At 34.7% G+C, this 19,920-nt stretch overlaps 1 protein-coding gene across 2 annotated transcripts in view; it reads left to right on the top strand.

The window, feature by feature from the left end:
* Window positions 1-17,819, top strand: part of LOC115216739 (nucleoside diphosphate kinase 6) — a 30,370-nt gene extending 12,551 nt beyond the window's left edge. For both annotated transcript variants that reach the window (XM_036506695.1, XM_029786288.2), the window contains exons 3-7: window positions 7,533-7,635; window positions 8,465-8,504; window positions 11,204-11,287; window positions 14,040-14,116; window positions 16,302-17,819. In XM_036506695.1, the coding sequence (XP_036362588.1) occupies window positions 7,533-7,635; window positions 8,465-8,504; window positions 11,204-11,287; window positions 14,040-14,116; window positions 16,302-16,450 (453 nt within the window). In that variant the 3' untranslated portion in view covers window positions 16,451-17,819. The remainder of the gene's footprint in view (window positions 1-7,532; window positions 7,636-8,464; window positions 8,505-11,203; window positions 11,288-14,039; window positions 14,117-16,301) is intronic.
* The last annotated feature ends 2,101 nt before the right edge of the window (window positions 17,820-19,920 follow it).

The following is a 19,920-nucleotide window of genomic DNA, read 5'->3' as shown; positions in this document are numbered from 1 at the left end:
AGCTGATGTGGGAGGACTCACATTTATTGAGAGAACAATGGATTCAAGGCTTTATTGTGGCATATTGCAGAAAACAACGTTGGAAAGCATCAAGGAACTAAGAAGACATTCCATGTTCCAACATGATAATGACCCTAAACACACTTTAAAGATAGCAACTAAGTTTTTATCAGATATAAAGGTAAAGGTATTGCCTTGGCCTACCATGTCACCTGATTTAAACCCAATAGAATGTCTTTGGGGTGTTTTAAAAAGGAAGGTTAAGGAGAAAAAACCCCGCAATGTAACACAGTTGAAAGACATCATGCAGGATAAATGGCAGTCAATTTCATTGGTTATATGCAGAAATTTAGTTGACTCTATGTCAAGAAGACTTAATGCAGTCATTGAAAGCAAGGACGGTTACACCAAATATTGAATATAGCAAATAATTCTTTGGGGTGTACATACCTTTGTATCGTTTGAAAATTAATATTTCATTCATATCTTTGAAAATGTTTATTGTTTTTTGTTCCAAATTTATATAATGTTTGCATGTATAATATATTTTATTCAGTATAAATTTTGTTTGATTTCCTTTGGCAATTTTACTGAAAATCTTTGGGGTGGGGGTGTACGTACTTCTGTGAGATATTGTATGTGTATATATATATATATATATATATATATATATAAAGAAGTAAAATGCACTCAAATTTTAAGGTGAAAAAATATATTTACGAAATAAAATGTTTACATAGTCAGCTGGTTTCACTAATGCTATTCAGTTCAAAATGGTTTGTGGTAATCGTATAATTTCAGGTCATCACAAGTTGTCATTCCATGTTGGTAGAACAGAACAAGTTATGATAACATGAAATTATAACATTGCCACTAACTCTTCTGTCATGAATAATATAACTAAAACCAGTCAACTATGTAAATATTTTGTTTCGTAAATATACTTTTACCAGCGTAAAATTTTTTGTGCATTTTTCTTCTTTTTATATATATTTTTGCTATGATTCATCATATGGAACTTTTTCTTGAACCTTTTCACTATTTGTGTGTGTGTGTGTGTACATATATATGTGTGTGTGTGTTAGTGTTTGGTCCCCACTACTCCTTGACAACTAGTTTTAGTTCATGTTCCCATAACTTAGTGATTCAACAAAAGGGTCTAATAGAATATGTACCAGACTTAAAATAAATACTTGGATCGATTTGTTCAGCTAAAACTCTTCAAGGTGATGCCTCAGCATGCTCAAGAACTCCACTAAAATTTCCTTATTGGAAACTGTATTTTTGGTTTTGTAGTTAAATGCAATCTAAAGTTCTTCCTTTCACAAAGAGTTACAGAATTTGACATGACCATTTTGTTTAGTACTATTTTACTCTACTGGACCCTCTTAGCCATTCAGTGTTTTAAAAAAATCCTATTTTTGTAATTAAATATTATTAGGAATTGTATTTAAAAAATTGTTAAAATATTTTATATATTGTAAAAATGTAACGAATAAATTTTAACAACATAATCTTACATGGACTCCAGTTGAGAATTGCTAGTTTAATGTATCAAGATTTCTTCAAAATCTTTGTGTAATTTTAAAGTGAATGCAGGCAATTTCAGATTTTTAAATTTAATATTATATATCTGATTGCATATGGTTCAATTGCATTATGAGATTTTTTTACACATATATGTTATATGTATATATATCATCAGCAAAAGTTAGAGAGTAAGTCAAAAGCTGAGTGTTTCGTGTATTGGGTCTTATCAAACATGAATTTGTCCATTGTTACTCTGTAACTTCTGACGAAATAACTTCTAAAATACAAAATTTTGTCCAAAACGTTAAGAGTAAACCCTGTTCTATGTGACACATTCTACCAGTGTCAGAAGTTTCAAAGTGTTTAGTTAAAAAAAATTAATTATATAATCTGTACGTCAAATTGAATAGATCCAAAATGGATAAAAGGCAAAGTCAACCTTGGCGAAATTTGAACTGCGAACATTTTGCCCAGCATGCTAACGTTTCTGCCAGCTCACAGAAATATATTCTTTATTCTTATTGCTTGGGGCATTACTTCTTACTTCCTCACTTACTGAGATTAAATTTCATGACATTTTCCCCCATAACTCTTTTTCCACTAATTTTTGTTCAATGTGACTAATGATTCTGAATTCCTCAGGCATTTTTCTATCATTTAAGCCTAAGAAAAGTATACTTTTATTTTAAAATTAAAAAATTTATGTTAATTGAGGTCTGACATTTTTATGCAACTTTTTTTTCTACTGAACCAAATCTCAGTTTATGCCAAAGTGTAGCTGAGGAGGTGTCCTCTTTAAAACTATTAACAGTTTGCAATTTAGTTGAGAACTGAATTAGTGATGAAGCTTGGAAGCCGTTGCAATTGATGAAATGGTGGACTTAAGAATATATTCAACCACTACCGTGGTTGAATGATAATATATATATGTATTAGTGTGAATCTGTTGTAAGAAAAAATAAGAACTTATTTAACTGCCTACAGTAATATGATACACAAATATGGCTAACAAGCCTGATTTGCAGTTATTAGCCTCTGTTCAGTTTCATGGTATGACACCTTGAGCAAGTGTCCTCTACTATAACCTTGTGTCAGTCAAAGTTTTGCAAGTGAAATTTGGTACAGGAATGTACAGAAGCCAGTCTGTTGAGTATGTGTACATGCATATGTGTGTGTTTGTATATAATGCACACTTCGTATCTGGATTTTTAAATCTAAAAATTATACATTAAACATGAGAACTATGTTTTCAATTTTGTTTTGTTTCCAAATGCATGGTCATATGTGGATGGCATAAATTATTTTTTTGTTCAATCTAACTGACATGTAATGTAGAGCTTTAATTGCTATAGAGATGTTATATTTTTCTATGATAGTGATTATACATTAAACATTCATTACATTTCATAAGCATGCCCACATCTGAGATTATATCACTCAAGCTTGTTTACTCTTTACCAACACATCAAAATGTTTTGCAGCTAAAATGTCAAACTGTAAAAAGAAACTGCCAAAGGACAAAATGTACTTAGTTTCTGTTTATATACTGCTGTGCATCTCAGTTTGTGTATACAAACCACTACAAGAACATGTACTTCTTAAAATTTTATTTGTGTTTCAATAACTTATTATAATAGATAACACCTTATCTATCCATTTCTCTGCCAACAATATATCTACCCCACCACCAAAAAAAGTATTTGTAGTGGTGTATTGTATTACCCATGAAGAATCTGGTTGACCCCCCCTCCCCACACACACACACCTCTATCTCACCTTGTACACAGCACACATCCACTCCACATTTATTCTGTTCTTGCATTTCTACAATTTCACTAGACCTACCTTTCATTGTACCAGCATTAATGGTGACAAGCATGAAGTTTTGTACCTGTAAGGAGGAAGGAAGATTGTTTCCAGCTATGGGTGGGTCATTTGCTTGATGTCTGTTTCCTATACCTGAAAGGAAAAGAGTTTGTGCAACTGTTTGATGTCTTGAAAGGTTTTTACCCATGGTTAGATGTTTCCACTTGATTACTACACACTATTAACATGATAGTGTTTGTCCTGCATGTTCTGCATATCCAATTAGGGTTTTTTCATTGAATTGACAGTCATATTTACAGGGTTTTTCCCATTAAGATGCATTTTCTGTATCACAAATCACTTAACAGCATGGATTCAATATATCATGTCAACTACATTAGAAAGATTGTCTAGCAGGAGTAAAGTACTCCTTTCACACTATGTTTGTTATTCAGAGTTGCTATTCTCAAAGATAGTTTGCCTGTGCTGAGTCTTGTAGTGTCCACATCACCCCCATGCAGAATTTTCAGGCTTTCTACTTCCCCTGAGTCAAGTTACCTTCATTAAGGCTTATTTCTCTCCATAATGTTGCCATGGGTGTAGTGGTATTAAGTAAGGGAAGGGACAGCTTGTTGTAAGCTGATGGTTTATTGGGTGTGTAAGAATTCTAGAAGTGAAAAGGGGACTAGCTGACAGAAGACATTAGACATGGAAGAAGAGATTTGCTCTCCCAGACAAGTTGACTCCCCTGTATCTTATGGAGTTCTTGACTCCCCTGTGCAAATTTTTCAGAATTTCTGCTCTTCTGGTCAAAGTTGGTTGTCTTCATTATGACTCCTGTCTTTCCATAATGTTGCTAGGGATGCTAACAGACTGGTGGTAAGGAAGGAGGCAGGAGGTTATGGTAAGCTTGTAGTTTTGTTTAAAGTTTATGAGTTCTTAAAAATGAAAGGCAGTGGGGGAGAGCTGACATTATACTAGCAGGTTGCATCCTGGAAGAGATAAGAAGAATAGGAGCCTCTTGCAGTTGACTGGTGGAAATTGTGGTAATTGAAGTAACGGGTTGAGGGCAGGTTGTTGGAGGGCATGAATTACTAAAAGTGGAAGAGGAGGGGAAGAACTTAACAGTAGAATGGTGCGTTGCAGTAATTGATGAAGTAATGGTGGCTGGCTGTATTGGGCATGATAGGGAGTGGGAGGAGAGAGCATGCTAACCTGCTGTTCTGACAATTTATAAAGGTTTGTTTACCAAACTGGATTTCATTCTAGAATGTTATTACTACTTCTAAAAAAAAAATAAATATTAATGATATTTATCTAATCTTAACTTATAAACACATATGTCCTACTACAAATGCTACAAATGTAATACATATGTAATATGTATATCTGACATAAAAAGGCATGCAGTCTATTACCATCTTGTTTTTAAGAGTATCTTGTGGTATTCTTATTAGCATTTTTGCTTGAATTACTTCAAGATAGAACATTATAATTTAGATTAAGTTTAATCTGATTATCATTTATTTTCAGGAAAGAATTTTTTATCTTTTTTTATATAACGATGAAATTTTTGAGTTTTTTTATTTGGAACAGATTGTTGTGAAAAGTTGTAGATTGATTGACTAATACGTTATTTCTTTCCACCCCACCCCACCCCACCCCACCCCGCATAGTTAGATCAATATACACACTGGAAATAGCATTAGTAATCCTCCCATAAGTAATGCAGCTTTTTCAATTGCATGAGCTAAAAGTCGGAGGGGGATGGGATAACTACTTGCATCAACTTGCTATAAAAGTAGGTAGTAATTTTACCTTGTCTTTATTCTTAGTGCAAGTCTTGAAGAGTGCAGTTTGATTTTAACAGTTATTTTTTTATAATAGAAGTGACAAAGGAGCATATTCAGCATGTTTCGCTTTATGAGTTCAATAAAGGCAACAATGCAATAGAAAGTGCAAGAAATATTAATGCAGTGTATGGATATCAGACAATAAGCATAAGCCAGCGTCAACGATGGTTCCTGAAATTCCGAGCCAGAAACTACAGCCTAGAGGACAAGCCTTGTCTTGGGAGATCTGTAGATCTTGATAAGGAAGTCCTGCAAACCCTAGTGAACAATATCCCATTGTAACTGTTGAAAAAGTAGCAGAGAAGCTTGGATTTGGTAATTCAAACATTCATTGACACCTGTGTGCCATCAGAAAAGTCAGCAAATTGTGTCAATGGGTTCCTCTCAAACTTTTTGAGTTTAATCATGTGCAGAGAGTGAATGTGTGCTCTTCTTTACTGTCATATCTCACAAATGAACCTTTTTTTAACCAAATAGTGACTGGTAATGAGAAATGGGTTCTCTGTAAAAATGTCAAGTGCCAAAGACAGTAGGTAGGAAAAAGAGAAACACTGGCACTCCATGCTAAAAAAAGGTCTTCACTCACATAAGATGTTACCTGTTTGGTGGGGTATGAAAGGTTTATTCCACTTTGAACTTTTAAAACCAAACCAAAGGATAACAAAGAAGATCTACTGCGAGCAGCTTGAGCAGCTCAAACCAGTGCTAGAAGAAAAACAACCATCTTTGGTTTTAAGACGAAAGGTGTCCTTCCATTAGGATAATGCTCAACCACATCCAGCGAGGATGACATTCCAAAGGCTGGAGCAGTTTGAATGGGAAACAATGCCCCACCCACCATATTCGCTGGATATTGCCCAATTTGATTATCATTTATTCTGCAGTCTTCAAAATCATTTGGTCAGAAAAAATATCAATTCTGTAGACGAGGTCAGAACAGTACTGGAGTAGCATTTTTTATCACGGACAAGTGAATTTTGAAAGAGGAGCCTTGCAAGTCTGTCTTAATTTTGAAAAGTAAAAAGGTATAAAAAACCTGCATTATTTTTGGGATGACCCAACATATATAAATGTAGGACAGTGCTAGCTATAATACTTTACCTGAGAGAAATTTCTCTTAAAAGATTCCTTGTTAAAAGTATGGAACTCATTGAGAATGACATCAGCAGGCTCTCAAACACTTGTGTTTCCATTTGATTTAGTCTCCTCAGTGACAAGTATTCTTGGTCATTCTGAGATAAGTTGAAGCTTTCATTCCAATACAGAAATCAGCAAATGAAACATTTACTGATTAGTGAGGAAGCCAACCAGGATTGTGTTAAATCAATACATGGAATTAAAACAGCATTAGATTATAATAATGATGTGTGTAACCTGATATGTATACAAATATAGAACAGGGCTAACTGTAATATTGTCTCAGAAAACTTCTTTTAAGAGACTTTTGTTAAAAACACTAAGCTCTCTCAGAATGATGTCAGAAGATTGTCAAACATAAGTGTTTCGGCTTGGTTTGGCCTTTTCAGTAACAAACACCCCTGGTCTTTTGAGCTAAGTTGGAGCTTTCACTCCAGCTTAGAATTCAGCAAACAAGACATTTGCTAATTTGTGTGGATATTGACTAGACTTGAGTTAATTTAATATACACCCTTGAAACAACATTAGATTAAAATTACTCTGATACAGCAGACCTATGATCAAAGAAATTTTCAGCTTTGACCATCATCATCATTTAATGTCTACCTACCATGCTAGCAGGATATAGTTATATCTATGACTATTCAATATGATGGCTTTAGTAATGAGTATTAATGGTTATAGTTGTTGTCCACCCTCAGTCCAAAAAAACCACAATCAAAATTGCAACTGTCTGTACGTGTATACTATAGTGATGTATAAAGATATATAATAAAAGTAATGCATAAATAATATAAAGCCAGTTTTATACAAATCATATTCTATCTCACTTTAAATAGAGAGTGGAATATTTAGAATCACCACAAAGTTCAGTCCTTGTTGCAGTGTGGTAGCTTGTGTGCTTCTGTGACCCTGAGAGGTATACCAGCAGAGTGTAAGCTCCTGATAGGGCCTCTCAGGCCAGATAGGTCAATGGATAGAGATCACACTAATATGAACCATCTCTTCCCAAAGGTAAAAATGGGTTTGTATGGGAACAATACCACTACCTAGAAAAAGAGAAAGTTATAGAAGCATCGATGATAATTCAAAGCCAACAAGACCTGGGAGAGGAAGGCCTTCCTTCCAAAACATCTAAACCTTTTTTGTAAATGCATACTGGTTGACAGATTATTTTTTTCTAAAAATGAATGTTGAAATTTGCAGGAAATTCGAAGAATTATGCTTGAGAATGAATTTTGGCTTGTCCGTACTAAAATGGTGAAATTAAGCAGAGAACAAGCTGAAGAATTTTATAGTGTGCATCAAGGTCAGTAGTAAAGTATATCATTAATTTACTTTAATTCTATAATGAAAATTTACTTCTCAAGTTTTAAGTTTGTATTAAAAGAATTGTGTGTGCGTGGGTGTATGGAATGTGTGTGTGTGTTAAAATATTCTTTTCTGAAACTTGTGGGAGGCATCAAGTTAGATGCTGTTTTGATGTGTGTGTATGTATGTATGTATATATATATATTCGTTTCGTTTCTTCTTCTCCAAGAAAGATTTTATATATATATATATATATATATATATATATTTTAAGAAGGAGGTTATCAGAATTTTGGATAATCATGTATTAGTGCTTTCATCCCATTTGTTTCTGAGATATGATTTTTTACAGAAAATTTATGCCTTTTTATATAAATCTGGAAGAGAATGTTCTCAAAAGTGTGTGTATATATATGATACTTTTGATCAGTGCCAATGCATGAAACTCTCAGCCTTTGAGTACTCAATAATTTCTGCTGAGTATTAATAAACGAATATACTTATACTCCTGTTTTGAGTTCCATTTTCCTGCTTACATCAGCTAAATCTATATATTTTAGGTATATAAAAGTATATTTACCTTATTTGATAGCATATAAGATGTACTTTTTCTCAAAAAAATGTCTTTAAAATTCCTATATGTGAAGTTGGGAATGTATTACATGTTTTAATGCACAGAAAGTTTTTTTCCCTTGAATACGCACTTCTGAAATTGGAGTGCATCTAATATGCCTGTATATCTTTTATGCCATCAAATATGGTATATCATTTATTTATTTGAAAAGCTTTCCCTTTCCAGCCTATTTACTTTAGGTTTTTCATTTCAGAAAAATTCTTCTATAACCGATTGGTAACCTTCATGTGCAGGTGAGTAACACCAACTTTTATTATACTACAATATTGTGTTTCAGTCAACTCTATAGTTGTTTATCACCAAATGGTTGCTTTTTGGGTTTTTTTTTTAAATCCCATATTTCTATAATTCAATTATCCCTGTCTGATACAAAGGCACTAAAAAACCTTAATTCCTTTCTCACCACCAAACCACACTACTACTAAGCCATCACCATCTCTATACCTGTCAGGTCATCCAACCAGTGCCTTATTACAGCTCCCTATGTCATATCCACATTCTATGCAACAACTTTCTGGACCCTATGTTATTTCAAGTCAACTAACTGGTTAAGGCCCCAACAGTTCTATGTTAATTATCCCTTGCAGCACATGTTCTTCATTCCTGACCTGTCAGAAACAGCTCAGTGGATGAGTGAAACGAACCACTTAGGCATGTCCCTATATATCTTGCACACAACTAAAACTCAAACTGGACTTTTGCCAGCATTGTAACTCTTGCATCATCATCCATACCACAAAGGTTGCCTCCATACATTGCACAATCTGCAAGCTCTCTCATCTCTTAAATTGCAGCTGATCTTTTCTCTCCCTTGCCAAAAAGATTGCTGTGAATTTTCCACATTCTTCTTTTATTTCACTTCTCAACCATGATTCTATAAGCAGTACTTCACAGAGATAGTCTTTACATTCTATGCCCATTTAGATATTTTGCCACACTACACACACACACACTAACTATCCACCAAGACTATCCCTTTCAACCATACAAGGCACACATACATGCTAAACTGCAAAGTACTCCTGGTCACTTCCAACCAAGAAGGTCATAAACACTCACAAACTGTATGCTATTATCCTGGGATAATAAGCATATCACTTTCTTGATTATATCCTGATTTTTAGAAACACTAATCTCCCAAAGCACACTTCTTCTGGCTCTTTCAACATCTCAAAAGTTATAGAGACAGCCATTAGCAACAAGCTTCTCTATCACTTTCAATCTCTCATCCACGTTAGTATCTAACAATAAGGTTTTTATAAAACCAGATCTACTGATGACCTTTGTTACAGCAATTTTATTTTGTCCTTTCCTATTTAACCCTATAGTAGAAAGGTTAGTTGTATGAAAGGCAATCTTCCTATTGCTAGCAATTTCACATACTTACTCCTATAGTGTACAAATGTTTGAAGTTTGCAAAAACTTTCCTTCCTATTACTTTAGGAAAAATGATTGTAAAGTAAATATTGCTATATGGTTAAGAAATTTGCGTTGCAACCACATGGTTCTAGGTTCAATCCCACTGAACAGTACCTTGGTAAAAATATCTTCTGCCATAGCTTTAGGTTGAACAATACCTTATAGTTCTTTAGTTTGCTTAAGCCATCATGGTTTTAACCATGCTGGAGCAAACAGAAACTGTGTAGAGACCTGTTGTATATATTCATTAATGTGTTTTAGTATTACAGTTAGTCATGCTGGAGCATCATCTTTATGTATGTGCGTATTTTTCACTAATATATATTGGTGAAAGCTGTCAACTTTAGTGAGAAAACCAGTATACTTGTGCTTTCAAACTGAAGTACACTGTTGTATTGTCACCATGCTGGTAACATGTATAAAGCAACCATCGTATATATTCCTAATACACATAAAATGCACCCAGTGCACTGTGGAGTGGTTGGCATTTAGGAAGCGCATCCAGTCATAGAAACCAAGCCAAAATTGACTGGAGCCTAGTGCAGCTCTCTGGCTTACCATTGCCAATCAAGCCATCTAACCCATGCCAGTATGGAAAATAGACATTAAATGATGACGATGGCGGTGATGATGAGGATGACATCCTTCCCTAATTGTTCTACCCAAAAATACACAGGAAAATCCATGTCACTCTCACTATTGTAAATGCAGTGGACCAGTGATTGACCCATTGAAGACCTGAAACAATTGACACTGCTATTCATGAAGTTTGACATGAAATAAATAAAAAATAAATATAAGCATATAGGCACAGGGATAGCTATGTGGTAAGAAGTTTGCTTCACAACCACATGGTCCTGAGTCCAGTGGGACTGAACCCAGAAGCATGTGGTTGGTAAGCAAGCTTCTTACCGCACAGCCACTTCTAAGTACCAAGCTTAAAAAAAAAAAAAGAACATGAACTGGGATTGATTTATTTGACTAAAATTCCTTAAGGCAGTGCCCCAGCATGGCCACAGTCAAATGACCGAAACAAGTAAAAGCTAAAAGATACAGCAGGAAATATATAACTTATAAATATCTGTGGGAAAGAGTATTTAGCAAAATCTAAATACCACGTTTCAAATCCTGATAAGGTCAATTTTGCCTTTCATCCCTTTGATGTCAATATAATAAAGTATCATTCAAGTACCGGGTCACTTTAATCAACTAACCCCCTCCCCTCAAATTTCTTGTATTATGCCTCTGTTGAAAACAATTATTACTTCCAAAGGTAGTTGATAGCAGAATCTGCAAAGTTACTGATAAAATATCATACATTGTCATCGTCATCATCATCATTGTTATCATCATTGGTATCATCATCATCACCATCAGCAGCAGTGCTTATGCTCTTTTTTCAGTCATGAATCTAAAAAATTTTCTTACAATTATTAATTCATGTGTACCTGTAGATTTTGATTATAGTATTCCATTTTAAAGGATAAACATTTTCTTCTTTCTTTTCGTTCAGTGGCCCAATTGGTGTTCATGTTCTTGCTCGTGAGGATGCAATTAATACCTGGAGGAAACTCCTTGGTCCCACCAAGGTACTCAGGTATGTTCTATATCCTGTTACTTAGCAAAATATACTCCTGAATTTTTTATCGTATATATTCCTAATATTTATCTAGATGCATTGGAACACTTCATACAAGCACACCGAAACTTGAGCTCACTGAAAGTAGTTGATAGCTTTTGTTATCTAGAATATGTAATTAGCAAAGAAGGTGGTTGCTCTGAAAGTCTAGTAGCTAGAGTGAGAACTGGTTGGAGGAAGTTCAGCAAACTATTACCACTGCTGATAATGAAGATCCTTTCCCTAATAGTATGATGCTTGCATTAGAACTGCAATGCTACATGGCAGTGAGACGTAGGTCTTGAATGCAGAGGACTTGAGAAGACTGGAAAGAAATGAAGTGAGTATGCTTCGTTGGATGTGCAGTGTGAGTGTGAGTAAAAGAGTTAGTACAAAGGTACTGAGTGAAAAACTGAGCATAACAAGAATCAGATGTGTGCAAGAAAGAAGACTTTGCTGTTATGAACGCATGATATGAATGAATTGAGAACTGTATAAAGAAGTGCTGATTGCTAAATGTCACTAGAAGTTTTGGAAGAGGGGTGAACCAAGAAAACATGGATTGAAGTGGTTAAGGCTGACCTCAGAATCCTGAGCCTGACAAAGGAGATGGCAAGGGACCAGGATCTCTGGCAATATGAGATTCTCAAAAAGCCCCACATTCATCAGCAAAGCTGAGTTCTGGAAGTGCTATGTATTGTGCTCACCACCTATGTTACAGTGACTCATCCACCACTTTCTCTCCTGCATTAATCTTGCCTTTTCTACCCACCCGCCACCCACACTCCTGCAGACTACCTGACTGTGTATCATCTTTGTTACTCCCCCTCCCCACTCCTTTTGTTCCCTAGCATGAAGCTGACCTCCCACCAAGGTTTGTAATTCTATGGGCAGCATGGTCACCTCAATGATGTAGGTGACTAGCAAAATGTATCCAATCCATGCTGTAAAGTGGTTGACATCAGGAAGGGCATCCAACCATAGAAACTGAGCCAAAACAGACATTGGAGCATGATGCAGTCATTGGCCACATCAAATCCTGTCAAACTATTCAACCCATGTCAGCATGAAACATGGATGTTAAATGCTGCTGATAATGATGATGATTACAATGATATCTTATTCTTGAACTTTCTTTTTTTAATATTTTCTATAGATTAGTCAGAGGAAGAAGAGCAGCATCCATGATATTTTGTGAGGTTTCCAAGACTGTTGTGGGGTGAGAGAGAAAACAACAGGCCATGGGTTGTTGCAGTAGGCAACAATTCATTCAGATACTGAGTTTATTTATCCTCAAATTAAAGAACTAGTCCAAGTGCTGCTAAAAGCACTCATTGGTGTTGGTGCTTAACAGAGCAATGGATTAAATATATATTAAATAAATAGATCTATGTGTGGAGGTAGTCCCTTCATTACTGCCAGTGGAGAGGGGACACAGTATAAGTGATTTCTGACAATGAATTAAAGCATATATAGGTTAGAATAAATAAGATTTTGTAGAAGTCATACATTTTGAAGAAATATTGGTTTCAAATTTTGGCACAAGGCCAGTAAGTTTGGTGGAGGGTGTAAGTTGATTACATTGAACCCCAGCGTTCAACTGATACATATTTTATCAACCCCAAAAGGATGAAAGGCAAAGTCAACCACAGCAGAATTTGAGCATCAGAGCATAAAGATGGATGAAATGTCGCTAAACATTTTGCCATGCGTGCTAATGATTCTACCAGCTTAGCGCCTTCTTTTGTAGAAATATTAGCAAGTAATCTTCATCAGTCTAGCTATACATTCTTTTGTGTGTGAATATATTTTGATACCCCCTTGATGTAATTACATTGTCACTGGTTACCTTCCCAATGGATAGGAAAAGAAAAAGACATGTCTTCTTGTACCTTACCACAACTGTGTATTGTCATAGTCACATAAAGACTGAACAGATATTTGTCAAGGCAGTAAGCTGGCAGAATCATTAGCATGTTGAACAAGATACTTAGTGGCATTTCATCAGTCTTTACATTCTGACTTCAAATTCTACCAAGGTCTACTTTGCCTTTCAGCCTTTCAGCCTTTCAGGGTTGAACACTGGAGCCAATGTAATCAACAAGCCCTCTTCCCCAAAATTTCAGGCCTTGTATCAATAGTAGAAAAGGTTATCAGTAATCTACATCATTAGAATAGTTTTCATTAAATTCTTGGAATTACATCATCCATGCTGACATGATGAAATTGATATAAAATGTTGACAATGGTTATATTTTACCTTATTAATTTGTTTTAATATTCTGAGTAGAGCCCAGTAGAATCAGTACCTTCTCAGACAATACCTTGCAACATTTAGTTACATTCTTTTTATGTCCAAGTTCAAATCTCACTAGAGTCTACATTGCATTTTGTTGATAGATATATTTGCTGCTATGTAAGACTTATTCTCGCTTAAAACGCACTTCTATTTGCAAGTATATTTTGTGGTAAAAAACAAATTTAATATGTTTCATCATACTCTCATGTATTCCCTATCCTATCTGTAATATGTCATATTAGGTGCATAGCAATTTTTTGTTACATTTAAAAATAAAAATGTGTTTTAAATGCCGGCATATATGGTACTACTTAAGAAATGGGTTTAATTTATAAAGTGTCCTCCCCTCTCTATTAGTAGTTATGTACTTATATTAAAAATTATTATCCATTTACATTATTTGATGTTATTTTCAATTAATTCTGTTTTTAGGACAGTTTTTGAAGAACCCACTTCTATACGTGGGCGTTTTGGACTGACAGATACAAGGAATTGTGCTCATGGTTCAGGTATATCTTCCTTAGTTTTTTGAAATTTTTCTCTCTATTTCACTGATAACTGTTGAATAAGTGAGGTACTGACCTCAATGAGCTGAATTCAAACTCCAGTAGTGTTTACATTCTCTTTAACCCCAGCCAAAGTTAATAAAACAAGCATACAAGCATCATGTAATGTGTTGGACTAGATTTAGTGCTGAAACTAGTTCTCAAAATTAAATTTTTTTAAATTTTTTTTTTTAGAAGCACTCCGTCGGTTACGACGACGAGGGTTCCGGTTGATCCGATCAACGGAACAGCCTGCTCGTGAAATTAACGTGTAAGTGGCTGAGCACTCCACAGACATGTGTACCCTTAACGTAGTTCTCGGGGATATTCAGCGTGACACAGAGAGTGACAAGGCTGGCCCTTTGAAATACAGGTACAACAGAAACAGGAAGTAAGAGTGAGAGAAAGTTGTGGTGAAAGAGTACAGCAGGGATCACCACCATCCCCTGCCGGAGCCTCGTGGAGCTTTAGGTGTTTTCGCTCAATAAACACTTACAATGCCCGGTCTAGGAATCAAAACCGCGATCCTACGACCGCGAGTCCGCTGCCCTAACCACTGGGCCATTGCGCCTCCACCCAAAATTAAATAGTACCTTAAGAACCTTAAGAAGACAAAGAATATAAACTTACACTTATAGATGCGTGTGTGTGAGAGAGAGAGAGAAGGCATATGGCTTGGTGGTTAGGCTGTTCTACTCATAATCCCTCGATTGTGGGTTCAGTTCCCAGACTGGGCTGCGCATTGAGCAAAACACTTCCTTTCTCATTGCTCCAGTCCCCCTTTCAACCAGGTGTAATGTTGACTTGCTTGCCTAGCCAGTGGGGTCGCATCGTTCAATGACTAAAATGATGCAAAATACATTGTGACCAGTGATGTGTAACAACATCTGATAATGTAGTCAGTCACATAATCATGTGATATATATTTGTGTGTATACATATATATATATTCTTTTGTTCTATTTTTTTTATTTGTTTCAGTCATATAACTGCGGCCATGCTGGAGCACCACCATTACTCAAGCAAATTGACCCTAGGACTTGTACTTTATAAGTCTCTTTCTTATTCTATCGGTCTGTTTTGCTGAGCCGCTAAGTTAAGGGGACATAAACACACCAGCATATATATATATATATATATATATATATATATGTGTGTGTGTGTGTGTGTGTGTGTATGAGTGTGTTTTCCATTTGTGTCTTTCGTTCTTCAAAAGAATAGTTCATGTTCCACGTACTCGTGCCTTGTATTTTTTTTGTACACCTTTCGTGACGTCACGTGCCCACATATGCATGTGTGTGTGTGTGTGTGTATGTGTGCGTGTAGATGTATGTACATATACGTATGTATAAATGCATATATATGTATGTATATATATATATACACACAAACACAGGTCCAGATTAAAATTATTAACTAATCAGTTACTTTTACAAATGCTAAATTTCTGGCAGAGCTGTACCATATGTTGGCTATCTGTTCTAAATCAACCTGTCAGTGTATATTAGATCATCACTGTTAATAGTCGGATTAATTTTTATTAATTAGGATAGCTTTTCTAATCCTCAAATTTCCTATATTTTGTTCTGTGGCTTTAATAACTGTGATCTTTTGACATATCTTGTGATATATTTTGCCAATGGAGGTGTTTCTGTGAATATGCTCTTTAATGCAGATGTACACCCTACCAATGGTGCTGTTGTAAGATCTACCAAATTTACACTTTATTTCAAGCTTGCATTGTGGTGGCTTTTTTAAAAAATCATACCACACAACATCAAACAAAGCAGTTTGTGATATTTAGTTGTGTTTAAGGTAGCAAGCTGGCAGAATTATTAGCACACCAGGCAAAATGCTTAACAGAATTTTGTTCATCTTTACATTCTGAATTCAAATTCCACTGAGGTCAACTTTGCATACTGTGTTCAATGTAATCGACTTTACTCTTCCCTGTAATTCCTGACTGTGTACCAAAAGTAGAAACCAATACTTTGGTTGATATAATCAGCAAAACCATTCCAGTATGGTCTGAGTCCAGTGACTGAAACCAGTGTAAGAATTAAAACTTATATGTACATTTTTATGATACTTATATTGTTTCAAAAGCTGAAAGATTTTTTTGTTTTCTCTCTTCCTTTCTCTAATTCAGATTCTGAAGAAACAGCAAATAAGGAAATTCAATTCTTCTTTCCAGAAATCGATATAGACAAATTTCGAGAAGAGATCAGAAAATTTTTAGAAGAAAAGGGTACCATGCTTTTCAATGAAAAATCATGTGAACATGAATGTCATAATTAATTTTATTCAAATATATTTTGTATGAATCTAATAATTTTTAACACCCACCCCACCAATTCCCAATGTTCTAAAACAGTGGTTCCAAAAATAGTTTAGCCAAAATTCACTTTGCTCTTTAAATCATTCCTTACATCTCTTCTCTGTTAAACAGAATAACAAATTGCACAACACTGTGGGAGACAATATTATTCTTATGTTCTTGTTAGTTCCAGCTATTTGGTTGTGGCCAAATCGAAACATCATAAAATTCAGTTTCATAATTCATGAATTCATAGAGTTTTTTAGTGAGTCACCATTGCAATAGAAATATTCAAAATCTGTCACTTTGTAATCTCCCTTGTTTTCCCACAGATACTTGGAAATTTCACCAGTTTCTGAAATTTGAAATTTGATGGTATAGTATTTTTCTTATGTACCACTGAGTAACCAATGGTACTTCTATTGGTGGTGATGGCAGGGGTTGCTTCTCATATATTACCTGTATACTATGCTATTACCTCAGTATCATTTAGTACCTCTTGTCACCTCTTTGTTACGTAGTACTTTACTAAGTGTGTGTTATTCATTACACCACCTTTTGGGAGAAATGTATATTATATTTTAAAACACTGTTCTAGAATATTTTCTTCTCACAAGACTTTTGAAATTTTTATTGTTGAAATATTGTTCTCCATTTTTAACTGCGAATCATGGTAAAAGAAGTAGCAATACCATTAGTCTCGGTTTGAAAAATATATCTCTGTTATTTAAGATTTAAGTGTTTGTTAAAGAATTTTGAAGAATTCTTTGAAAGATTTTGTTATTGTAATGTAAATTCTGGGTAAATTCAGATCCAGTATAGATTAAACTTAAGAAAATAGTGTGACTTGAATTGACCAAAATATGCTTGATAGATATAAACATTGTTACATTTATGATTTCTGATGACACATAATTTATATTATTTATGTATTTATTTAATTTATAACTTTTTTAATTTAAGAAGGAAGGAAATTGTTCATAGCTTTCTTAGTTCCTGAGGCTCTCCATAATCAGTAGCTGTTTGGCCCAAGTTCTGTTATTTGATTAAACTAAATTGAAGTTATTTGTCAATCAGATAATGGTTAAGAGAGAGCAGCATTTTGGAGGTGGGGTTTCTCAGACTTTTTTGATAAAGTTTAAAAAATCCTGCTGTAACTTTTGTGTTATTTGGTTGTTAGCTAAACTTGCTACCTCTACGTGTCTATGACAGAAAGGCTATAATTCCACAGATTTAAGTAAACTATATAGTAAACATTTCCATATGAAAAATGTATATTTAATGTTGATGACAAACAGAACTGTAATCTCTGAGAGCATTTTATAATATAGTATATCGTTCCAATATTTATATCATAGTTACTGTCTATTACTTCACTTATCCATAAAGTGATGTATACACATATATGCATACATACACTTCAAGTAATCATAACCTGAATCGTTAATTGAGTTTTCTTATTGGATAGATTTAATATATATTAATTCTATACACTAGTCATATGTCTATTTCTGATATATGTCACAGTAATAATTTAACTGTTCTAAGTATATTATATAAAGCAAGTAGAACTGTTGAAGCATACAAACCAAAGACACTCATCAATGATGCTGTGACTGAGTTGCAAAGATTGAGTTAGGTTTGTCACCTAAAGCATTAATAAGTTCAAATGCTAGCACCATATTTTGCACTGTGGCATTGGACAACACACACTGGGCTACTTGCTTTAGCAAACCTAAATGAAATATATGTTACTTATTACTCTACTTCACACATTGAAGCTAGAGAAGCTGGTACATAGAGGTGTTGTATTTAAAGCAAGTTGGCAGATTGGTGGAATTTCTAACAAAACTCCCCTGAAAAGTGCATTTATGGTTGTATGGTTAAGAATTATATTTTGTAACGAAGTAGTTCTTGGTTCGGGCCAACTGTGTGGTGACTTGCGCAAGTGTTTTCTACCTTAATCTTGGATTGACCAAAGCCTTGTGAATGGAATTTGGTAAACAGAAGCTGTGCAGAAGACCTTGATATATATTTATGTGTGTGTGTGTGTGTACCTTTCAACAGTATATATTTGCAAAGGATGTAAACATGAATGAGAACACTGGAAAAATAGTGCTTTTCAAACAAGGTCCTTTGCGATTTTTGTTGTCATAAGTTACAGATGTTCCCATGTCACTCTGACCATCAGATATGCAGTGCACCAGTGATTGACCTGTTAGAAGCCAGTGACTAGTGATACTTTTGTTTATTAATTGCAGTAGGAAATGAATGAAAATGTACATATACCTTTAGTATTACTCAAACCTCACATATAAATATACATTCATGGAAATGATAACAACACATAAAAAATTTTCTTGGGTTTATCTTTGCTGTCAATGCTGTTTCCTCTGAAGTCTTGAAGTACATCTGTTAATAATGTAAAATCTTACATAAATCTCATGACCTCAGGAAAGATTGGTGATTTAACTGCTATGTTCACAGATATCATAAAAAAATAACAGGTGAGCCAGGGAACTTAATATTTCCTCCCAACCAAATATCAATCATTTATTTGAAAATAAATGCTTTAGCATTTTGTGTGAATTTTCAACCCATCAAACCTGCATGTACAGAAAATTGAATATGAAATGGCTGAAACCAATTTTATTTATGAATTATTAGATTCCTATTTAATAATCTGATCCTATATACATGTAATAATGCAGTTATCACTTATATATGACCCAAAATTATTTATTTGCCAATATTTCGTGCCAACTAGGCCAGTGGACTGACAGAAACAGCTGAGTGTCAAAGAAAATGCTTTTCAGTATTTACTTGTGACTATTTATGCCTAGTGGTTTGGGTGTTGAGTTTTGATTATAAGATTCAGCACCTAAATTTGGGAGCAAATTTTGTCCTTAAGCAAGGCACTTCATTTCACGTTGCTCTAGTCCACTCAACTGCAAGTGAGTACCAGCAGCAACAGCTGGCAGTTAACCTTGCAATGGACTAGCATCCCATTCAGTGGGGATTCCTTATATTCTCAGTAACCTAATGAGCCAGCTATAGGCTTGAAACAGATTTTATCCCATTTTTTTTTTATTTGTCTTGCTAGGATTATCTTTGCCAAGGTTAATAAAATAAGTACCAGTCAAGTACTGGGTGTGGTCTAATCAACTATATCCATCCCCTAAATTTGAGACCTTGTACTATTGTTATAAATTGATATTATGTGCCAATGAGAGAATCTTTATTCAGTCATTCAATCTGTTAAAAATAACTGCCAAATTTCCATCAATTCATATCCTATTATCTTGAGACAATGTGGTCCTAGGTGAATTATGATTGAATGAAAGATGGAATGGTTGCAGCTGGAATGCCTTTGATCATAGGTCTGTTCTAGTAGAGCCAGTCTAGAACTGATCATAATATTTGCCAATACTATTATGAGCAGTTAAATTTG

Source organism: Octopus sinensis, linkage group LG10, assembly GCF_006345805.1.
Source record: "Octopus sinensis linkage group LG10, ASM634580v1, whole genome shotgun sequence".
NCBI classification, from domain to species: domain Eukaryota; kingdom Metazoa; phylum Mollusca; class Cephalopoda; order Octopoda; family Octopodidae; genus Octopus; species Octopus sinensis.
This window is presented reverse-complemented; position numbering and strand designations above follow the sequence as displayed.